The sequence below is a fragment of the Thamnophis sirtalis genome, unplaced genomic scaffold (genome assembly GCF_051295495.1).
Source record: "Thamnophis sirtalis isolate CommonGarterSnake01/CBP01778 unplaced genomic scaffold, rThaSir2_p1.2 scaffold_4, whole genome shotgun sequence".
In the NCBI taxonomy this organism is placed as follows: Eukaryota; Metazoa; Chordata; class Lepidosauria; order Squamata; family Natricidae; genus Thamnophis; species Thamnophis sirtalis.
Genome location: NW_028261384.1, coordinates 126,517,870 through 126,535,629, shown reverse-complemented (window position 1 = coordinate 126,535,629; position 17,760 = coordinate 126,517,870). Strand labels below are relative to the sequence as shown.

The 17,760-nt window shown below is 40.0% G+C and overlaps 1 protein-coding gene across 1 annotated transcript; it reads left to right on the top strand.

The window, feature by feature from the left end:
- The first annotated feature begins 3,521 nt into the window (after positions 1 to 3,521).
- On the top strand, positions 3,522 to 4,928 carry LOC148046439 (olfactory receptor 1D2-like). Its single transcript, XM_087714735.1, has one exon. It carries the CDS (start codon positions 3,900 to 3,902, stop codon positions 4,926 to 4,928), a length of 1,029 nt encoding a protein of 342 aa, XP_087570861.1. The 5' UTR covers positions 3,522 to 3,899.
- Positions 4,929 to 17,760: the final 12,832 nt, after the last annotated feature.

Sequence of the window (17,760 nt, the reverse complement as noted above, 5' to 3'; positions counted from 1 at the left end):
CTCATTAGGTGGCCAAAGTTCGCCCATAGAGGAAATCAAAATGTCCTTCCATTTTTGTGCATACAGTAGTGTTGCTGCCATCAGTATCTATAAGATCAAAAGTACCATTTTTTCCTGTTTTTTTCATTAAATTCACCTTTTTCTTCAATTTAAGAATATTCTGTACTAAATATGAATCCTACTCCAATATTTAACCACATAAAAAAATTAACAATACTGTCCTGAACTATAATATAAAAGGCACACTCACACAATTTTGCTGTGTATGCTCATAGACATATACCTCTGCAGTTAAAACCATTGTATCCCCAAAATGTAAGATTTAAATTGGGACCATTGAAAACTCAAGCAGTTAGTTCATAAAGGCCCAGGTGTTAGCTTGATCCACCTTCTTTCACTGAAGGTTATTTTAGAATTCATCTTCTAAATCATCTGGTTACTGATATCCCTAATCAGGGATCTTCGCAAATTTATGGAAAGTTTTTGCTGTCCAGTATCAGATGCAGAATAATTGCAAGACAATATGGCTAGAGCAGGCAGGCTGGTATGTTATGGGAAAAGGATGTGAAATTGGAGGACTACCTTCTTCTATTAGCATCTGGGTACTTCATTGAGTCTGCTCTAATCAGAACATTGAGATGGAAGGAGACTTTGAAATTATCTTGTCCTTGTTAATAGTAAGGAATCCAAAATATATTTCACAGTGGCAATCCAGTTTGTGTTAATCAATCTATAACCGTGATGGCGAACCTATGGCACACAGAGCCATTTTTGCCACATGGCAGCCCTCAGCTCTGGCATGCATGCATGTGCCAGCCAGCAGATTTTCAGCCTTCGGGAGGGCCAGGGGAGGCCGTCTTCACCCTCCCCAGGCTTCACGAAAGCCTTCAGAGCCTGGGGAGGGTGAAAAACGGGCCAACTGGAAGTTCATTCCCAAACTTCCAGTTAGGGAGTTGGCCATTTCTTGCCCTCCCCAGGCTTCAGGAAAACAGGGTCACTAGGTCAACCGGAAGTTCTGTTGGGCCTGTTTTTTGCCTCCCCAGGCTCTGGAGGGTTTCCTGAAGCCTGGGGAGGGTGAAAACTCCCCTCACACACACACGCAAGGGCGCGTACATGCATACACGGGGTTTCGTGTGGGCATGCATAGGGGTGGTCATGCATGCATGCGCAGGTGGGTGGGCATGCATAAGTGCACAATAGCACACACACAATTTTGGCACACTTTCAGAAAAAGGTTAGTCATTACTGATCTGTAACAAAGGAAAGTCCATCACCTTCTGGAGCAGAAATTGATTGTTTTCCAATTCAAACAGGGAGGAGAAGTCTTTGGAGGTTGGAAAGATGCTGCTGTGTTTCCACAGCTTATTTTATTCTATTCTTAATTTCCAGAGAGCTTAACCTTTGTGCCTTTTAACACGTAGCCTGTAGAAGTCTATATTTAGGCAGCATTTTTTTAATATGCATTATGAAGACTTCCTTCATCTGAACATGATCAGTACTTGGGAAGGAGTACTTTGACTGACATAATGTGTACGCAAGAAAACAAAATAATGTTGTTGTATATTGTAAATATTTGTATTGTAAGCTGCCCAGAATTACTTTATGCTAAGATAGGTGGTCAAGAAATTTAATAAAATAAATAAATAAAATAAACATTTTTCTTTATGATTGTGTTTTTATAGTTAAAAATAAAATCATTTAATTTTTTATCTTTCTTTTTTTAAAAAAAACACATGATTTTGACTAAATACTGGACAAAGACCATGATATTTTAAAATGATATTTATTTTATATAAAAGCAAACTTACTAAGAGGATCTAACAAGTCAGACACCAGCAACATTTCCACATCCTATGGCAAACATAAAAATATTGGCCTATTATATTTTTGCAAAAAGATTCATTTATTCCCAAATTGAATCAAAGGTAACTTTTCTATTACATCCCATAAAATCATTTATCTTTCTTTTTTTCAGATTACAAGAATTTTGGCTAAGGAGTAACTCTTGTATATACGTCTTTGGAAATTTTGTGTGCATACTTAGACAAGAGATCAGAATGTTATTGGTGTCTGCCAAGTTAATAATTTAATTAACAATATTAGTATCTGTGAAGTTTGATGTTTTTTTCAGCTTCAAAATCTACAATTAAAAGATCTCAAATAATGTTGAGGAAATATTGTCTGGCTAAAATTTTCTGCCCAGTATATTAAATAAAACTGGAATTCCATGATCCTTTGTAGTGCCAATTGAAAAGCAACAACTCCTCTCACAGTTCAGGTTACAGGGAGTAATTAAAAATCACCATGTAGAATATTCCTCTTCTAATCAACCCACTGAAGAGTAGAATGTGTGAGAATAAGGAATAGTAGAACTCATATGCATGAACTTTCTATTTCGTAAGGATATCTGTTTCTCCATGTCTTACTATTTATTCTGGAACATCTAATAATTATTCATCAAAGGTCTTGCCTTCTATAAGTGAGTTTATCAAGCTCTAATCATTGTGGTGGAATCTCAAGCTAGACAGGAGGGGAAGGTCAAGAGAGGCCCAAGTTTAGAATTGTTGCACTGCAATGAGGAGCACAAGCCTGTTCCCTCCCAGAATCCTTGAATCTTTAGTGTGTCATTCTCAAGGGAAAGCAGCCATTGTGGTGAGAGTCTTGTAACATGATTGCATAGCAATAAAATTTATTTTTGAGACTTCTTAACAAGTAGTTCTGGTTGCTTTCACCTGACCATCATGGAGAATTTTCTTCTGAAGGACTCTTCATGCAAATTGAAAAATTGTCTTAGTGTGACTGAACATTTAAGTAATAAAAATATATTTTCCCTCCTATTTAGTCCACATTAGCAGGAAAATCATCCTAAATTGTCACATCTGATTTAGGTAAATGTAGTATCAGAAGTCCAACATCTGTCCATATCTTTATTCCACTCTTAATTAATGTTATTCATTTTGAATTTCAAAAAACTTTTCATGATTGATATTTACTTGGAAACCAGCTCATAGCAATCCCAAAGATTTAACACAAATTGGTTATGTGAAAATTTATTTTCTTTAAACCCCACAACATTAATTAAGTGGTTTAAAGAGGGAGCAAAACATTGATAATGATTTACAGTATAGGATCAATGGGAATTGAGTAATTTCCATTAAGTGGGCCTCTAGTTGATAAAAACTCCCCTTATATTAAAGAAGGGAGGTAACATGTTCCCACTTCTCTTCAGGTCCTGACTAATTGCTTCGTTAAGGTAAAGTATGTTCAAGTTGACTTCAGCTTCTGTGATTTTCACTTACACTGTTTTGTTGCCAATCTGTCTGTCTGAATATAAATTGCTTCTCTAAACAAATGATGCAGACCTTTTGAATAATTATGTACAGCATGTATAGCAGCAAAAAGGTTCCAAAAAGCAAGACCTATGGTAGCTGCACAATTCCCAGTGAATTTTGCCTAAACATAGGAATCTTTTATCATTTCAGAACCCCCTGAGATATTGTCAACATAATTCATGCATAACAGTAGGGTCAATAGAATAGGTCTTAGAGTCTATGATCCCTGTAAGGTCATAAGACAATCTGAGAAATGCATAAATAACAATCTACTTAGATAATAATGTAAAGGAACTGTTGAAAATATTTTGAGAACTTTGAAATGATTGCTAATACTATTGATGCATTAATTTCTCCCTGGAGGATAAATTGTATGTGAATCATTCCAACATTCAGATTTCATAAGGGCAGTCCTGAGATACGAGTTGATTCATTTTCTGAGAAATCCAGCACACTGTGATATTCTGTTGACAATGTCTTTGGTACTATTCTGTACTAATCAAAAGGTAGAATCCAAACAGATGCATTATAAATCAGGATTTCTCAGCTGACATTGTGTTATAGAGGATGTACAGATTTCTTTTCCTCTTCCTTATCCGTGGTTTCCAATTAAAGTCATTGTCCATTATTATCTGTAGGCAGACTACCAAGATGGGTGCTGAGAACTTCACTTCAGAAACAGGATTCATCCTCTTGGGACTCACCTCTCATCAAAGTCAACGCATTGTGCTATTTGTGGTCTTCCTAACAATGTACTTGCTCACAGTCTTGGGTAACCTGCTGATCATCATACTGGTACACAGGGATGCTCAACTGCACACACCTATGTACTTCTTTCTCAGCCATCTGGCAAGCCTGGACATAGTGTATGTCACTTGCTCTTTGCCTCAGACTTTAGTGCACCTCTTGGCTGGAAAAGGAGTGGTTTCTTCCATAGGTTGCATCTTACAGGGAGGAACTGCCCTGAGCTTGGCCTGTACTGAATGTTTGTTACTAGGTGTCATGGCTTATGATCGCTACTTGGCCATCTGCAACCCCTTGAGATACGCCTCTGCCATGGACAGGAAGCACCAGCATCTGCTTGCCATGTCCTGCTGGATCATAGGCTGCGTCCTCTCAACAGTCACTGTTGTTTGCGTCTTTCGTCATTCCTTCTGCGGTTCCAATCACATTAACCACTTTTTCTGCGAGCTGCGTTTTTTGCTAGATCTTGCATGTGATGATGTAAGCCGCACCAAAGAGATACTTAATGGTCTATCCGTATTCGCTGTTCTGATTCCCTTTTCAATTATCTTGTGTTCTTATTGTTGTATCGTACATTCAATTTTTCAGATGCAGTCAGTTGCAGGGCGTTATAAGGTTTTCTCCACCTGTGGCTCCCACCTTGCTGTGGTTAGCTTGTTTTATGGTACCATCATGTCTATATACATAATCCCCCAATCAAATGCATCACCTGATAGGAACAAAAAGGTTGCGGTTATGTATCTTGCAGTCACTCCCCTGCTCAACCCCATCATTTACACTTTGCGGAATAAGGATATCCACAGGGCTGTGATCAAGGTGTGGAGAGGAAGGAACTTTGAAGAAAAAACATGAAGATTATTCTCAAATTAATCTCTTTTGACTCCCAGCCTCTTCCTTAAAGTCTCTGTCAATATGAGACTAAATAAGTCAGCTGTTTATTTCTGAGCAGTTTCTGAAAGATCAGACATAATTATCAATTTAACTCCGATTCCTCTAACTTGGTTAGAGTCTTGGAACAAAAAGCTACAAAAGCTCAATCTTTTTTTAATTACTGAAAAGCTACTGCAGAATGCTTCATACATTGAAAGGGAAGAAAAGTGAGACTATATTAAGAGAATTTTTTAAGCAAATGCTCTTAATTTGGTTGAAACTCACAGTAAAATGATACAGCACTGCAAAGATTGTACCTTTTTCATCACTCAGTGCAATCTAAAACTAATATAATGGTTTTAAAATTGTAGCTCTACACTGTATCAACTATAGTAATGTTGTACTGCTAATTTATCCTACCTAACATACAATGAAAATATTGTTTTTGAAAGATAACCCTGGGAAATGCTGAATAGGAATTACAGTAGAAGCTGTTGAAGCCTGTGTCTAAAATTTGCCAGAGAGCCATTGAAATGGGTACGAATAACCAGGGACAGTAGGACAGGGATGATAAGCACAATGGTGCACTTCTGTACACCCCTTACAGATGTCTTAGGGATTGGGTGAAGTCAATAGTAGACAGTTTAGGGTTAAAGTTATGGGGATTTGAAGATGTAACAACAGAGTCAGTGCATTCCAAGCATTGACCACTCTGTTGCTGAAGTCATATTTTCTGCAATCAAGTTTGGCGTGAATAACATTGCATTTGTATCTGTTGTGTGCACTTGTATTATTGATATTGAAGCTGAAGTAGTCTTTGACTGGTAAGGACATTGTAGCAGATAATTTTGTGTACTATGCTTAAGTCCGACCACAGACGGCTTAGTTTTAGGTTATCCAAGCCCAAAATTTCACACCTGATGGTTCGGATATTCTGTTGCGATCAGAGGAGCAGAGGACTTTTCTCATGAAATACCTCTGGACTCACTCAATTATATTAATGTCCGATAAACAGTGCGGATTCCAGACAGATGAGTTGTATTCAAGAATTGGTCTAGCAAAGGTTTTATAGGCCCTGATTAGCAATACAATGTTACCAGAGGAGAAACTTCATAAGATTAGGTTAACAACTTATAATGCCTTTTTGGCGATGCTGTTACAATGAGCTCTAAAGCTTAAAATGTTTGATAGGAGTACTCTAATGTCCTTGACAGAGTGAGGTTTGTCTACCAGGTCGTATCTGCCTAGTTTGTATTTGGTGTTCTGGGGTTTTTTTTAACCAATGTGTAGGACAGAGCATTTGTTGGTTGAGATTTGGAGCTGCCACTTTTTTGACCATTCAGACACAAAGTCTAGGTAGCGTTGAAGGGCAGTAGTTAAAACCATTGTATGCTCAAAATGTAAAATTTAAATTGGGGCTATCTAAAACTCAAGCAATTCGTTTGTAAAGGCCTGGGTGTTATGTCATCTCATCTTCTTCACTGAAGGATATTTTAGAATTCATCTTCTAAATCTTCTGCTTACTGACGTTCTTACTCGGGGATCTTCCCGAATTTATGGAAAGTTTTTGATAACCAGTATTGGAAGGAGAACATTGCAAGGCAATATGGCTGGAGCAGGCTGGCAGGCATGTTAAGGGAAAGGGGTGTGAAAGTGGAGGGCTAACTCCTTCTATCAGCATCTTTGTACTTCACCGAGTCTGCTCTAATCAGAACATTGAAGTGGAAGGAGACTTTGAACTTCTCTTGTCCTTGTTAATAGCAAGGAATCCAAAATATATTTCACAGTAGCAATAAAGTTTTTGTTAATCATAATTTCCAGAGAGCTTAACCTTTTAATACATAGCCTGTAGAAGTATATATTTAGGTGGCATTTTTATATGCATTATGTAGACTTCCTTCATCCTAACTTTATCAGTAGATGGGAAGGAGTCCTTTGACTGACATAATGTGTATGCAAGAAATCAAAATAATGTTATGTTGTATATTGTAAATATTTGTATTGTAAACTGCCTTATGCTTAGATGAGTGGTCAAGAAATTTAATAAAATCTATCTGCATATATATAAATGTGTGTGTGTCTGTGTGTGTGTGTGTGTGTGTGTATGTGTGTGTCTGTGTATGTTTGTGTGTGTGTGTGTTCCAGCATAACTCTGGAATGCCTCAAGCAATTTCAACCAAACTTGGTACATAGATGACTTGCCCTTAACACCGCTCAGGTTGTGTGTTCTGTTAAGATATGGCCTGTTGTATCTTAAAATGGCTTCTATTGCTGTGGAGTTGCCAAGGTAATGGCTTCACAGCACTCCACAAGGGGGCTCCGTCTGGTAAGGGGGGAAATCCAACATTATCCAACATCCAATCCAGAGGTGGGTTCCTACCAGTTCGCACCTATTCGGTAGAACCAGTTCGTCAAATCTACCGAACTGGTTAGAAGAGGTTCCACCAGTGGACCTGGAAAGCAGGCCACACCTATAGAAGAGGTTCCAAAAAATTTTGAAACCCACCACTGGTCCTTGGATATGATTATTCTACACTAACATACTCATATTTATAAAACTCAGTGCCTCTGTGAAAGGTAAGGATGACTACTGCTTTTGTGGTGCAATCAGAACATTGTGTGTGATAAAGTTGTTTTAATGCAAACCAAAGATGCCTTTTAAAAAACAAGTTTACATCATATTCTTATGCACGCCAGTGCTGTGTGTGAGGTAATTTAAGGTGGTTCTGACAAGTGTCGTCGGCATCTTCATATCCGGTCACATGCGCAGCAAGCCACTCCCATCCAGTCACATGGGCGGCAAGCCACTCCCACAAAGGAGGCCACACCCACATAGTAGGTTCGAACAATTTTTGAAACCCACTACTGATCCAATCCAATGTTTGGTATGGACATTTTCAACAAGACTTTGATTATTCTAAATGCCGGTAAACAAAATTACTTTGATTTGACACCATGCATATAATTCATTCCTTTTCCTGTCTAATACAGGATTGGGAGAAATCAATACCTGGGAAATGCCAGGTTATCAGCTAGTAAATAAATAAAATAAACACGTTTTTCTTTATGAGTGTGTTTTTGTACTTAAAAATAAAATTATTTTTTTAATTTTTTTAAAAAATACATGATTTTGTCTAAATGCTGGACAAAGACCACAATATATTAAAATGATATTTATTTTATATGTGCAAACTTATTAAAAGGATGTAACAACTCCAGCTACATTTGTACATCCTATTCTTTAGGGATATCTCTTTCTCTCCATGGCTTATTATTTGTTCTGAAACATATAGCAATTATTCATCAAAGGTACTCTAGATGGTTTGCCTTCCATAAGTGTGACTTCATGAAGTTCTAATCCTTGTGGAATTTCTAGGTAGGCAGGAGGGAGAGATCAAGAGCAGCCCAACTTTAGAGTTGTTGCACTGTAGTGAGTAGCACAAGCCTTAAATCCTTAAAGCCTTAGTTTAGAATAGAATGAATGAGATGAAAGGGACCTTGGAGGTCTTCTAATCCAAGTCAGTGGTGGAGGGCACATGATTTCTGAAGGCAAGCTGTTCCACTGGTTAATTGCCCTCACTGTTAGGAAGCTCCTCCTTAATTCCAGATTGCTTCTCTCTTTGATTAGTTTCCAACCATTATTCCTTCTCCTGCTCTCCAGTGCTTTGGAGAATATTTTGAACCCCTATTCTTTGTGGCAGCCCCTCAAGTACTGGAATACTGCTATCACGTCACCCCTAATTCTTTTTTTAAATTAGACTACCAAACTCATACCCAATGTAAGGTGTGTCTCTGTTCAAAACCCAAGAAAGAAAAACCCCCGACACAGTGTGAAATTCAAATTTTTTTTACTACCGGTTCTGTGGGTGTAGCTTGGTGGGTATGGCTTGGGAAGGATACTGCAAAACCTCCATTCCTTCCCCACTCCAAGGGAAGGATATTGCAGAGTCGCCATTCCCACCCGACTCCAGGGGAAGAATACTGCAGAATCTCCATTCCTACCCCATTTCAGGGGAAGGATACTGCAAAACCTCCATTCCTTCCCCACTCCAAGGGAAGGATATTGCAGAGTCGCCATTCCCATCCGACTTCAGGGGAAGAATTCTGCAGAATCACCATTCCCACCCCACTCCAGAGGAAGGATATTGCAGAATCACCATTCCCATCCCACTCCAGGGGAGGAATACTGCAGAATCACCATTCCTACCCCATTTCAGGGGAAGGATACTGCAAAATCTCCATTCCCACCCCACTTTGGGGCCAGCCAGAGGTGGCATTTGCCAGTTCTTTGAATGACTCAAAATTTCCGCTACCAGTTCTCCAGAACCTGTCAGAACCTGCTGATTTTCACCCCTGCCCTGACTCCATGTTTCTAGCCGAGAGGTATTTTTACTGAGTTTGAAATGATAGCAATGAAAGAAAAGCAAGATCTGTTCCAAAAGGCATGAAAGTTACATATTGAAAGTTTTCCAAAATCCCTCTCCCCCCAGAGACCTAGGCTGAATGTCCAATCCATATTCCATATGGTGTCGTATAGGGCACAACTTCAGGTGTTTTCACCCATCTGGTATGCCGAGATGGTTAACCTTGACTGGGTATAAAAAGTTCATTCAGGTACGCTGTGGATCATGAGAACATCCCTCCCTTTTGGTTCGCACAAAGACCATCTTCCTCTAGCTCACTTCCCAACCCAAATGCCGATCTTCCCCCACCCTCCACATTACTATGGCAGCCAATAGCAAGCAAGCATCAAAGAGGCTGACACCTGCGCCGTTCTTCATATGTTTTAGTCTCCAGGCCTTTGATCATCTTCGTTGCCCTTCCCTGAACATTTTCCAAAGTCTCAAAATCTTTCTTTGCAGAATGATGAATAAAATTGGTTGCAGTTTTCCACGTGTAGTCTTACTAGGGTTTTATAAAGCAGTACTAATACTTCACATGATCTTGATTCTATGCCTCTGTTTATACAGCCCAGAATTTTATTAGCTTTTATTTTTTTGGTTGCTGCTGCACACTGCTGCCCCATATTCAAGTGATAATCCACTGAGACTCCAAGGTCCCACTCAAAGTTACTATTTTTGAGCCAGGTCTCACCTAATCTGTACTTATATCTTTGATTTTTTCCTGCCTAAATGTAAACCTTTGTTTTTATTCACATTGAAATTCATATTGTTGGATAGGGCCCATTGTTCAAGTTTGTCAAGATCTTTTGGGATCTTGAGCTTGTCTTCGGGGTGTTGGCTATTCCTGCCAGTTTAGTGTCATCTGCAAATTTGATTAGTTCCCCTTTTATTCCCTTATCTAAGGCATTTAGATTTAGTTTGTCGTTCCCAATGGAATGCAGTCATTGTAGTGAGATTCTTCTATCATGATTGTAGCAATAAAAAAATTGCTGTGTGAGACACTTAACAAGTAATTCTGGTTGCTTTCCTCTGACCATCATGGAGAATTTTCTCTTGAAGGATCTCTCATGAAAATTGAAAAATCATCTTAGCGTGACTGAACATCAGTGACGTGCAGTCAGCTTTAAGCCTGGTGAGGCACTTTTTAGACTTGTGGACTTCAACTCCCAGAATTCCACAGCCAGGCATGCTCAGTTCTGATTTAAAGTGACAGCATTTTTCCCCCTTGCAAAATAAGTTTTCCCATTCTTTTTCTTCTCCCTCCCCCTCCTTCCTCCCTCTCTTCCTCCCTCCCCCCTCTCTCAAACAGACACACGCACACAGAGAACTTGGATCCCTCTCTCACTCACTCACTCTCAAACAAACACAAACACAGAAGTTGGATTGGATCAGGGGTGGGTTTCAACCGGTTCGCGGCGGTCCCTGCGATCCGGTTGGTCGCTGAACCCGGAAGTAAGTAACTTCTGGGAACGGCGAAGGGGCCCCCCCCGCGCCCGCGCGCCCACATGCGCCCGCCCCCGCTCCTTTCCCGGTTTTGCCGAATTCTGCGCTTCCACGCATGCGCAGGACGCATACAGCGCCTGCGCGATCCTCCAGGAGCAGCTGGAGCATCGCACAGACGCTAGTACGCATGCGCGCGACGACGACACCGGCCTCGTTCCAACCGAACCGGTTGGAACGGGGCGAGAAACCCACCCCTGGATTGGATATATTTTCCAAAGGCTTGAAAGCAGCTCCTCTGCCATACCCCCTGCTGCCTTCCAATCAGAGCCTTTGATTGCAGGTGAATCACGTTGCCTTTTCAAACTTGTAATCAGTGAAGCTGGGCTTATATATTTTTATCCAGGTGTGTGTGTGTGTGTGTGTGTGTGTGTGTGTGTGTGTGTGTGTTTGAAAAGGCAACGTGGTTTTGTATGCAATCAAACTTTTTGAATTCCTCCCCCCTCCCCACACACGAACCTTTTCCAGCTGTTTCAGAGAGGATTTCAACTCTGCTTTTGCCTGCCCTCATGAAAAGAAAAAAAAGCCTCTAAAAATGCCCTCTACAGGAGGCGAGAGAACATGTGCCTCCTTTGCATAAGAAATTTTTCATCTTTTAACCCTTGCTTAAGTCTGCTCAAGTGATCATAAAGCTAAAGGAGGTCCATAGTTCTCTCGCCTCCCACTGCAGTTAAGCACTAAGCAGAGTCATCTACTGTGACTCTGGCAGCAACTACCTCAGCCTTTTTCCTTTTAATTATTCTTTTCTTTTCCTCATGACGCTGGTGAGGCCACACCTCCCCTGACTGCATGTCCCTGTGATGATGATGTTGGGTAATGAAATGTCTGCAAGCAATAAACCAAGCTCAGAGAGCACCAAGGACTCTACATTTCAACCCTGAGCTACAAAGATTCTCTTCCATTAGATCTCATCTTGCAAATTTAAACATGGGGGAAAATATATTTTCTACAGTGTTTCCTATGTGGCAAGTTGGTGATGTCCTTTCATTTTTTTTTCAACAACTGGGATGATAAAATATTGAATTAAATTGAATTCTTCGGCTAAAGGGGATACCACGGTGGATACAATTTTCCCAGGAAAACCTTCATGTAGGATTTTTTTCTTGTTTCTGTTGTTTCAAGTTTATAAAAATGCAAAAAAAGCAGATGAGACCACCATATATATGAGGAACCATGGGGATTTTAGAGTAAAGGTTTGCCATTTGCCTTTGGTATTAGAACAATGATATCCTTATTTTGGTGGCATGAAGGCACCCTTTGTCCCCCTTCATATTCAAAGGTGCCCATTTCTTGTGAGCCATATAAGGCTCACCCCTAGCACCTATCCACAGCTAGATAAAATATTAAGGCCGTGTCATGAAACACTGATTGTGATGACTTTGACTGCTACACATATATATATCCAGGATCCCAATCCTTGTGCTGAGGCATTGAGGAGTTGAGGTGCTGAGTAGCGGAGGAGCTGAGGTGCTGAATTGCGGAAGTGTTGAGAAGCTAAGGTGCTGAAGTGCAGAGGTTCTGAAGTGCGGAGGTTCTGAGGTGCTGAAGTGCTGAAGTGCAGAAGTGCTGAAGTGCTGAGGTTCTGAGGTGCTGAAGTGCTCAGGCACTGAAGTGCTGAGGAACTGAGGTGCGGAGGTACTGAAGTGCTGAGGTGCTGAAGTGCTGAGGAGCTGAAGTGCGGAGGTGCTGAAGTGCTGAAGTGCAGAGGTGTTGAGGAATTAAGGTGCTGAAGTGCGGAGGTTCTGAAGTGCGGAGGTTCTGAGGTGCTGAAGTGCTGAAGTGCTGAGGTTCTGAGGTGCTGAAGTGCTCACGCACTGAAGTGCTGAGGAGCTGAGGTGCGGAGGTTCGGAAGTGCTGAGGTGCTGAAGTGCTACAGATCTGAAGTGCTGAGGTGCTGAAGTGCAGAGGTGCTGAAGTGCTGACTTCTGAGGTGCTGACGTTCTGAAGTGCGGAAGTGCTGAAGTGCTGAGGAGCTGAGGTGCGGAGGTGCTGAAGTGCTAAGGTGCTTAGGTGCTAACGTGTGGAGGACCAGCGAATCCTGGTAAGGACACACTTCTGGAATTATGGTACAGTGGGTCACAGGTCACACTTCTAGAGCTGAGATGCCATTGCCCACATTGCACCAAGCCTTGATGACATGTTTGCTTTCAGTATTTAGTGAAATGGGGGGGGGGCAGCCACCTTGGTGGATGTCTGTAAAATCCTGTTGCTAATCCACATTTTAAAGGCAGATAAATCATAGAATCAATGTAGAGTATCAAGAAGACTTCTGCTGTTTGTCGACCTCCGTTCTTATCAAACTTTGAAGAAAAAAGCTGCAAACCTCAATAGTTGAGCTTGTTTTGCATATGAAGCTCTCATCACTATTGCAAATTTTGTTGATGCAATTGTGATGTCATGCGACCTCACAAAAAAGGTACTGTGGGGAAGTAACTTGTTGGGATAACTTTGCAGATTGGCATTTGGGAACAAAGTGAGAACTTTTTCCACACACTAAATCAAAACATGTACCTCTAGAAATTGTTTTGAATTGTTTGTGTCTGTTGTGGCATGAAAGAGAAAAACGTTCTTTGAATTGAAAGGCTCTTTATGGGGAATATTGACGGCCAGTTATATAGATCATTTGAGATAGTTCACAGATCCATGGCTGCATCCCAGTGGTGGGATTCAGCCAGTTCACACCTATCCAGGAGAACCGGTTGTTAACTTTATGAGCAGTTCGGAGAACCGGTTGTTGGAAGAAATCTCCTTTTGTTTTTTTCTACTTTACAGGGCTAATCCTGTAAGGAAAGCAGGAAGGAAACATTCTGGTGCTGTTTCTAGCCTAATCTTTATTGCCCTCCTTACAGAAACTGCTTCTCTGGTTAACCCTAATTACATTGTAACAGCTAAGGTGCCCATCGACCTGAGTTATATTGAGTTGGCCACACCCAAAGAGTCACATGACCACCAAGCCCCGCCTATCCAGCTGGTCATTAGGGCAGAGAACCGGTTGTTAAATTATTTGAATCCCACCACTGCTGCATCCCCTACATTGTAGGATTTACATTTTTAAAGCAATGTTAGTTTTGATCTTACCTGTTATAATCTGTTAATGTTTTATTTCATTTAGCTGCCTAGTGTTGCCTTTAGGTCAGATGGGCCACATATAAATAGGAAAATTGAATTCTGTGGGGTTTAGATAGGTAGGTTGTAGCTTCTAGGAACAATTGAAGGGGTGGAAATCGCATGGGGAACAGGAATGTCTCTTACATGTTGCATTGTCTATCCATCTGCTTTCATGAAAAAGGTCATAAACTTCCCTTGTGAGTCATAGGAGATTGAAAAGTAGCTTAAGGTTATGGGACCTTATCAATTGGAATAGAAATGCCCAATATTTAGTTGAAAGAAAAAAAGGAAAGGGGAAACTGCTGGAGAGGGAAGGGCAACGCTTGTCCTAAAGGATCAGAGTAGAGGAATTTGAGGGCAAATGTAATTAACCAATCATGTCCTATTCTAGACATTGTCTCTCAAGTTTACATTCCAATTTTTGAAATAAAAATGTCAAAGCTATTCTGCATTGTCTCCTATTTCTTTATCTTCTAGTTTCCATCACTGATTTTACGATGGAAAAAGATCTGTTGAGAAAATTAAGAGAAAACATGAAGTGTCTCCAAAAAGAGGTAAGAGAAAATATTTGTTCATAGGCTGTCACAATAAACATATGATGGAATCAGTGGTGGGATTCAGCCTGTCCGCATCTATTCGGGAGAACTGGTTGTTAACTTTCTAAGCAGTTCAGAGAATTGGTTGTTTGAAGAAATCTTATTTTGGTTTTTTCCACTTTATAGGGCTAATCCTGTAAGGAAGGCAGGAAGGAAACATTCTGGTGTTGTTTCTAGCCTAATCTTTATTGCCCTGCTTACAGAAACTGACTCTCCGGTTAACCCTTATTACATTGTAACAGCTAAGGTGAAGCCCCCAGCGACATGAGTGACATTGAGTTGGCCACACCCATCTAGACACATGACCCCTAAGCCCTGCCTACTCAGCTAGTCATTAGGACAGAGAACCGGTTGTTCAATTGTTTGAATCCCACCACTGGATGGAATGTATAAAAATTTAAGAAAGACAGACAGGCAGATTAGGTAGTTAGAGACAGACAGAAAGAATATTAATTGTGGTTTCTGTTACACTGCGGTTAAGGCATCAACCTGCAAACTCAGAGACTGACATTTCTTGCCCCACTTTAGAAGCAAAGCCAAGTGGGTCACCCTGAGCCAGTCAGCTTCTCTTAGCCCTAGGAAGAAAGCAACACCGAATCACTTCTGAAAAACCTTGCTAAGAAAACCGCAGGGACTCATCCAGCCATTCCCTCAGAATCATTAAAAACTTTGGGTCTTTGGTCATTGCAGGAGGAACGATCGAGACTTCCTCTTCTGTCATCTACCACTGAAGAACGGAGACGTGCTGAGGTATATAATGTATACTTGTAGCTCACCTTAGAATATATTTATGAGAAAAATAAAAACAAATGATTTCTTCACAATTGGTAATTGTGAATAATGCATGTGCAGCATATTTTATAGAGTATATATGTTCGCTTTATATTTCTACTATATGGATGAAATCCATACACACACACACACATCTATTCAATACAAACTAGTTTATTTGAAACTTCTATTCAAGAATGGCAATTGTCAGAGTTCATGCTCATTCTTGGTTGGCTCCTTCTTTGCCACATTAGCTAGTTTCTTTGGCCACATACAACACCAATGGCAGTGAAATAAAATGTAGATGATTCAGATTTTGTTTGAACCACCGTGTTTTGTGTTTCCTAAAGAAATGAACTAACACTAAATCGTTCTTTTTCTATCACGGTGTGAATAACCTTTATTGCCTGTATTGAACATCTACAGAAATAAATTGGGAGTTGCACATTGGTGCTCATCTTGACATGCATGATTTTAATATGCACAAATATGCTTGTCTACACCCCAGACTTTTTTTTTCCTAAAGAGGATATTTCAACGAATATCTTCTTTACACTGACATGAGAGAATTTATGGAAAACAAATTCATGTAATTCTTCTCATGACCATGAAATGAAGGAAATTATCAAGCAAGCATTTAAAATTCATTTTGTTTTTCATTCTTCATGGAACTGCCAGGTTTCCCGGAGTCCAGAAAAGCACATGGACCAGAACATCAGTTTAAAGATGCGTTCCCATCAGGTAAGCAACCTAGCATGTGAGGAATCTGTTGAGAGTCCAGTACCGAGAGACAATTCATGTCATAAGAAGAGGTGAAGAAGCCCAGTGGGGGTGATGGGGTGGGGGTAGGGGGTAGTGATGGGCTGATATGGAAATATATTCCTGACTTGTGATGTATTTTGGCTTCTCTAGATTGTTCAGACAAAAACAGAAAAACTGAAAGGAGATCTGAAGAGAACAAGGGACCAGAGTTATATGTAAGTCTTTGCATAGTTCATCACATCTTTTTATAACCCTATTCAGTTCACACTTTCAATACAACATTCATCATTTGTCCATTGGCAATGGGACTGGCCATTTTATGAAACAAGTGATGGAAAATTATATTCTAGTAAAAGAAGCTTGGGAAAAAAGGGTGGAATGTGTTGTAATTGTATCAAAAGGTTTATAATTCAAGTACAAAAAAAAACAACCCAAGGGCCTAATTTCTCTCTGGTCTTCATAATTTGCAGAAAGACAATGGAAATCTCAAAACTTCTGGCAGAAAAAGAGGAGCTCAAAGTCCAAATTCAGGAGCTTATAAAGGAAAACCACCAACTGGCCAAAGAAAAAGAGGAGCTCTGCGAAAAGTATAAAGAGTATAAAGAAAAGATGAGCAGGTTAAAAAATTTAGATAGCCACCCTGACTTTCTCTTCCTTTCTCAGCTATTTCAATTAGTTTTAATTTTAAACAAGTTTTATAATTCAAATTAAAAAAACCTAAGGGAGCTAATTACACTTTGCTCTTGATATTTTACAGAAAAATTAATTCAGAGGAACTTGGGCAGCTGGAGAAACTGAAGCAAGAGAACGAGAGACTCTGCTGCAAGGCTCAGAAAGAAGCTGCGGAGAAAGCAGAGCTCCTACATGAGAATAATGATCTCAAGGAAGAACTTTATAGGTGAGAAATATTTAGATAGTGATTTGACTTTTTCTTTCAAATTCAGATTTATTTATTAGATCCCTTAGGCCAGATATACTGGATAAAAGAAATATTCCATTCATGTATGTATGTATATATGTATGTATGCATGTATAACTGAGTAAGAGAAGAGCAATAGTTATAATGGAATGCAATAATAATTAGTAATTCAAGTAACAAATTAAGAGGGCTAATATCTATCTGGTCCTCATAATTTACAGAAAGATAGCAGTGATGTCAAAACTGACCGTAGAAAGTGAAGAGCTCCGAAACAAAACTGAGATTCTGACGTTCAAAAATATTGAACTTACCGATGAGAAAGAGGAGATCTTCAGAGCGTACGAAGAAATACTGTGCAGGTGAGAATCTTTTAGATAGCCACCACAAAATACTTCTTGAAAAATGGCTTCAGCAATCCCTGAAAAACTTGGAAAAGGTCCCGCAACATACAAACAAGATGCCAAAAATAGCTTGAAGTATCTGTAAACAGCTTCAAAGAGGAAGGACCGTGAAGCATCCCATGTGGTCCTCAGGAATGGCTTGAAGCATCTATTAAGGGCATCCAGGATCTCAAATAATCTAAGAAATCAAAAACAAGCAGGGGAAAGATGAAGGAGAGAGTGATTTGTGTAGAACTTGCTTGCTCGGAAAGAAACTGAAGTATGGTTGGATGGCTTCAAACATATTTAGCAAGTTCCAGACAGCCTGGTTCTACTGCATCTAAAACAGATATGCAAGCATAGCTACAAACATCT

Coding starts and splice junctions, on each gene's coding strand:
- LOC148046439 (XM_087714735.1), top strand. CDS start 3,900: ATGTACAGATTTCTTTTCCTCTTCCTTATCCGTGGTTTCCAATTAAAG.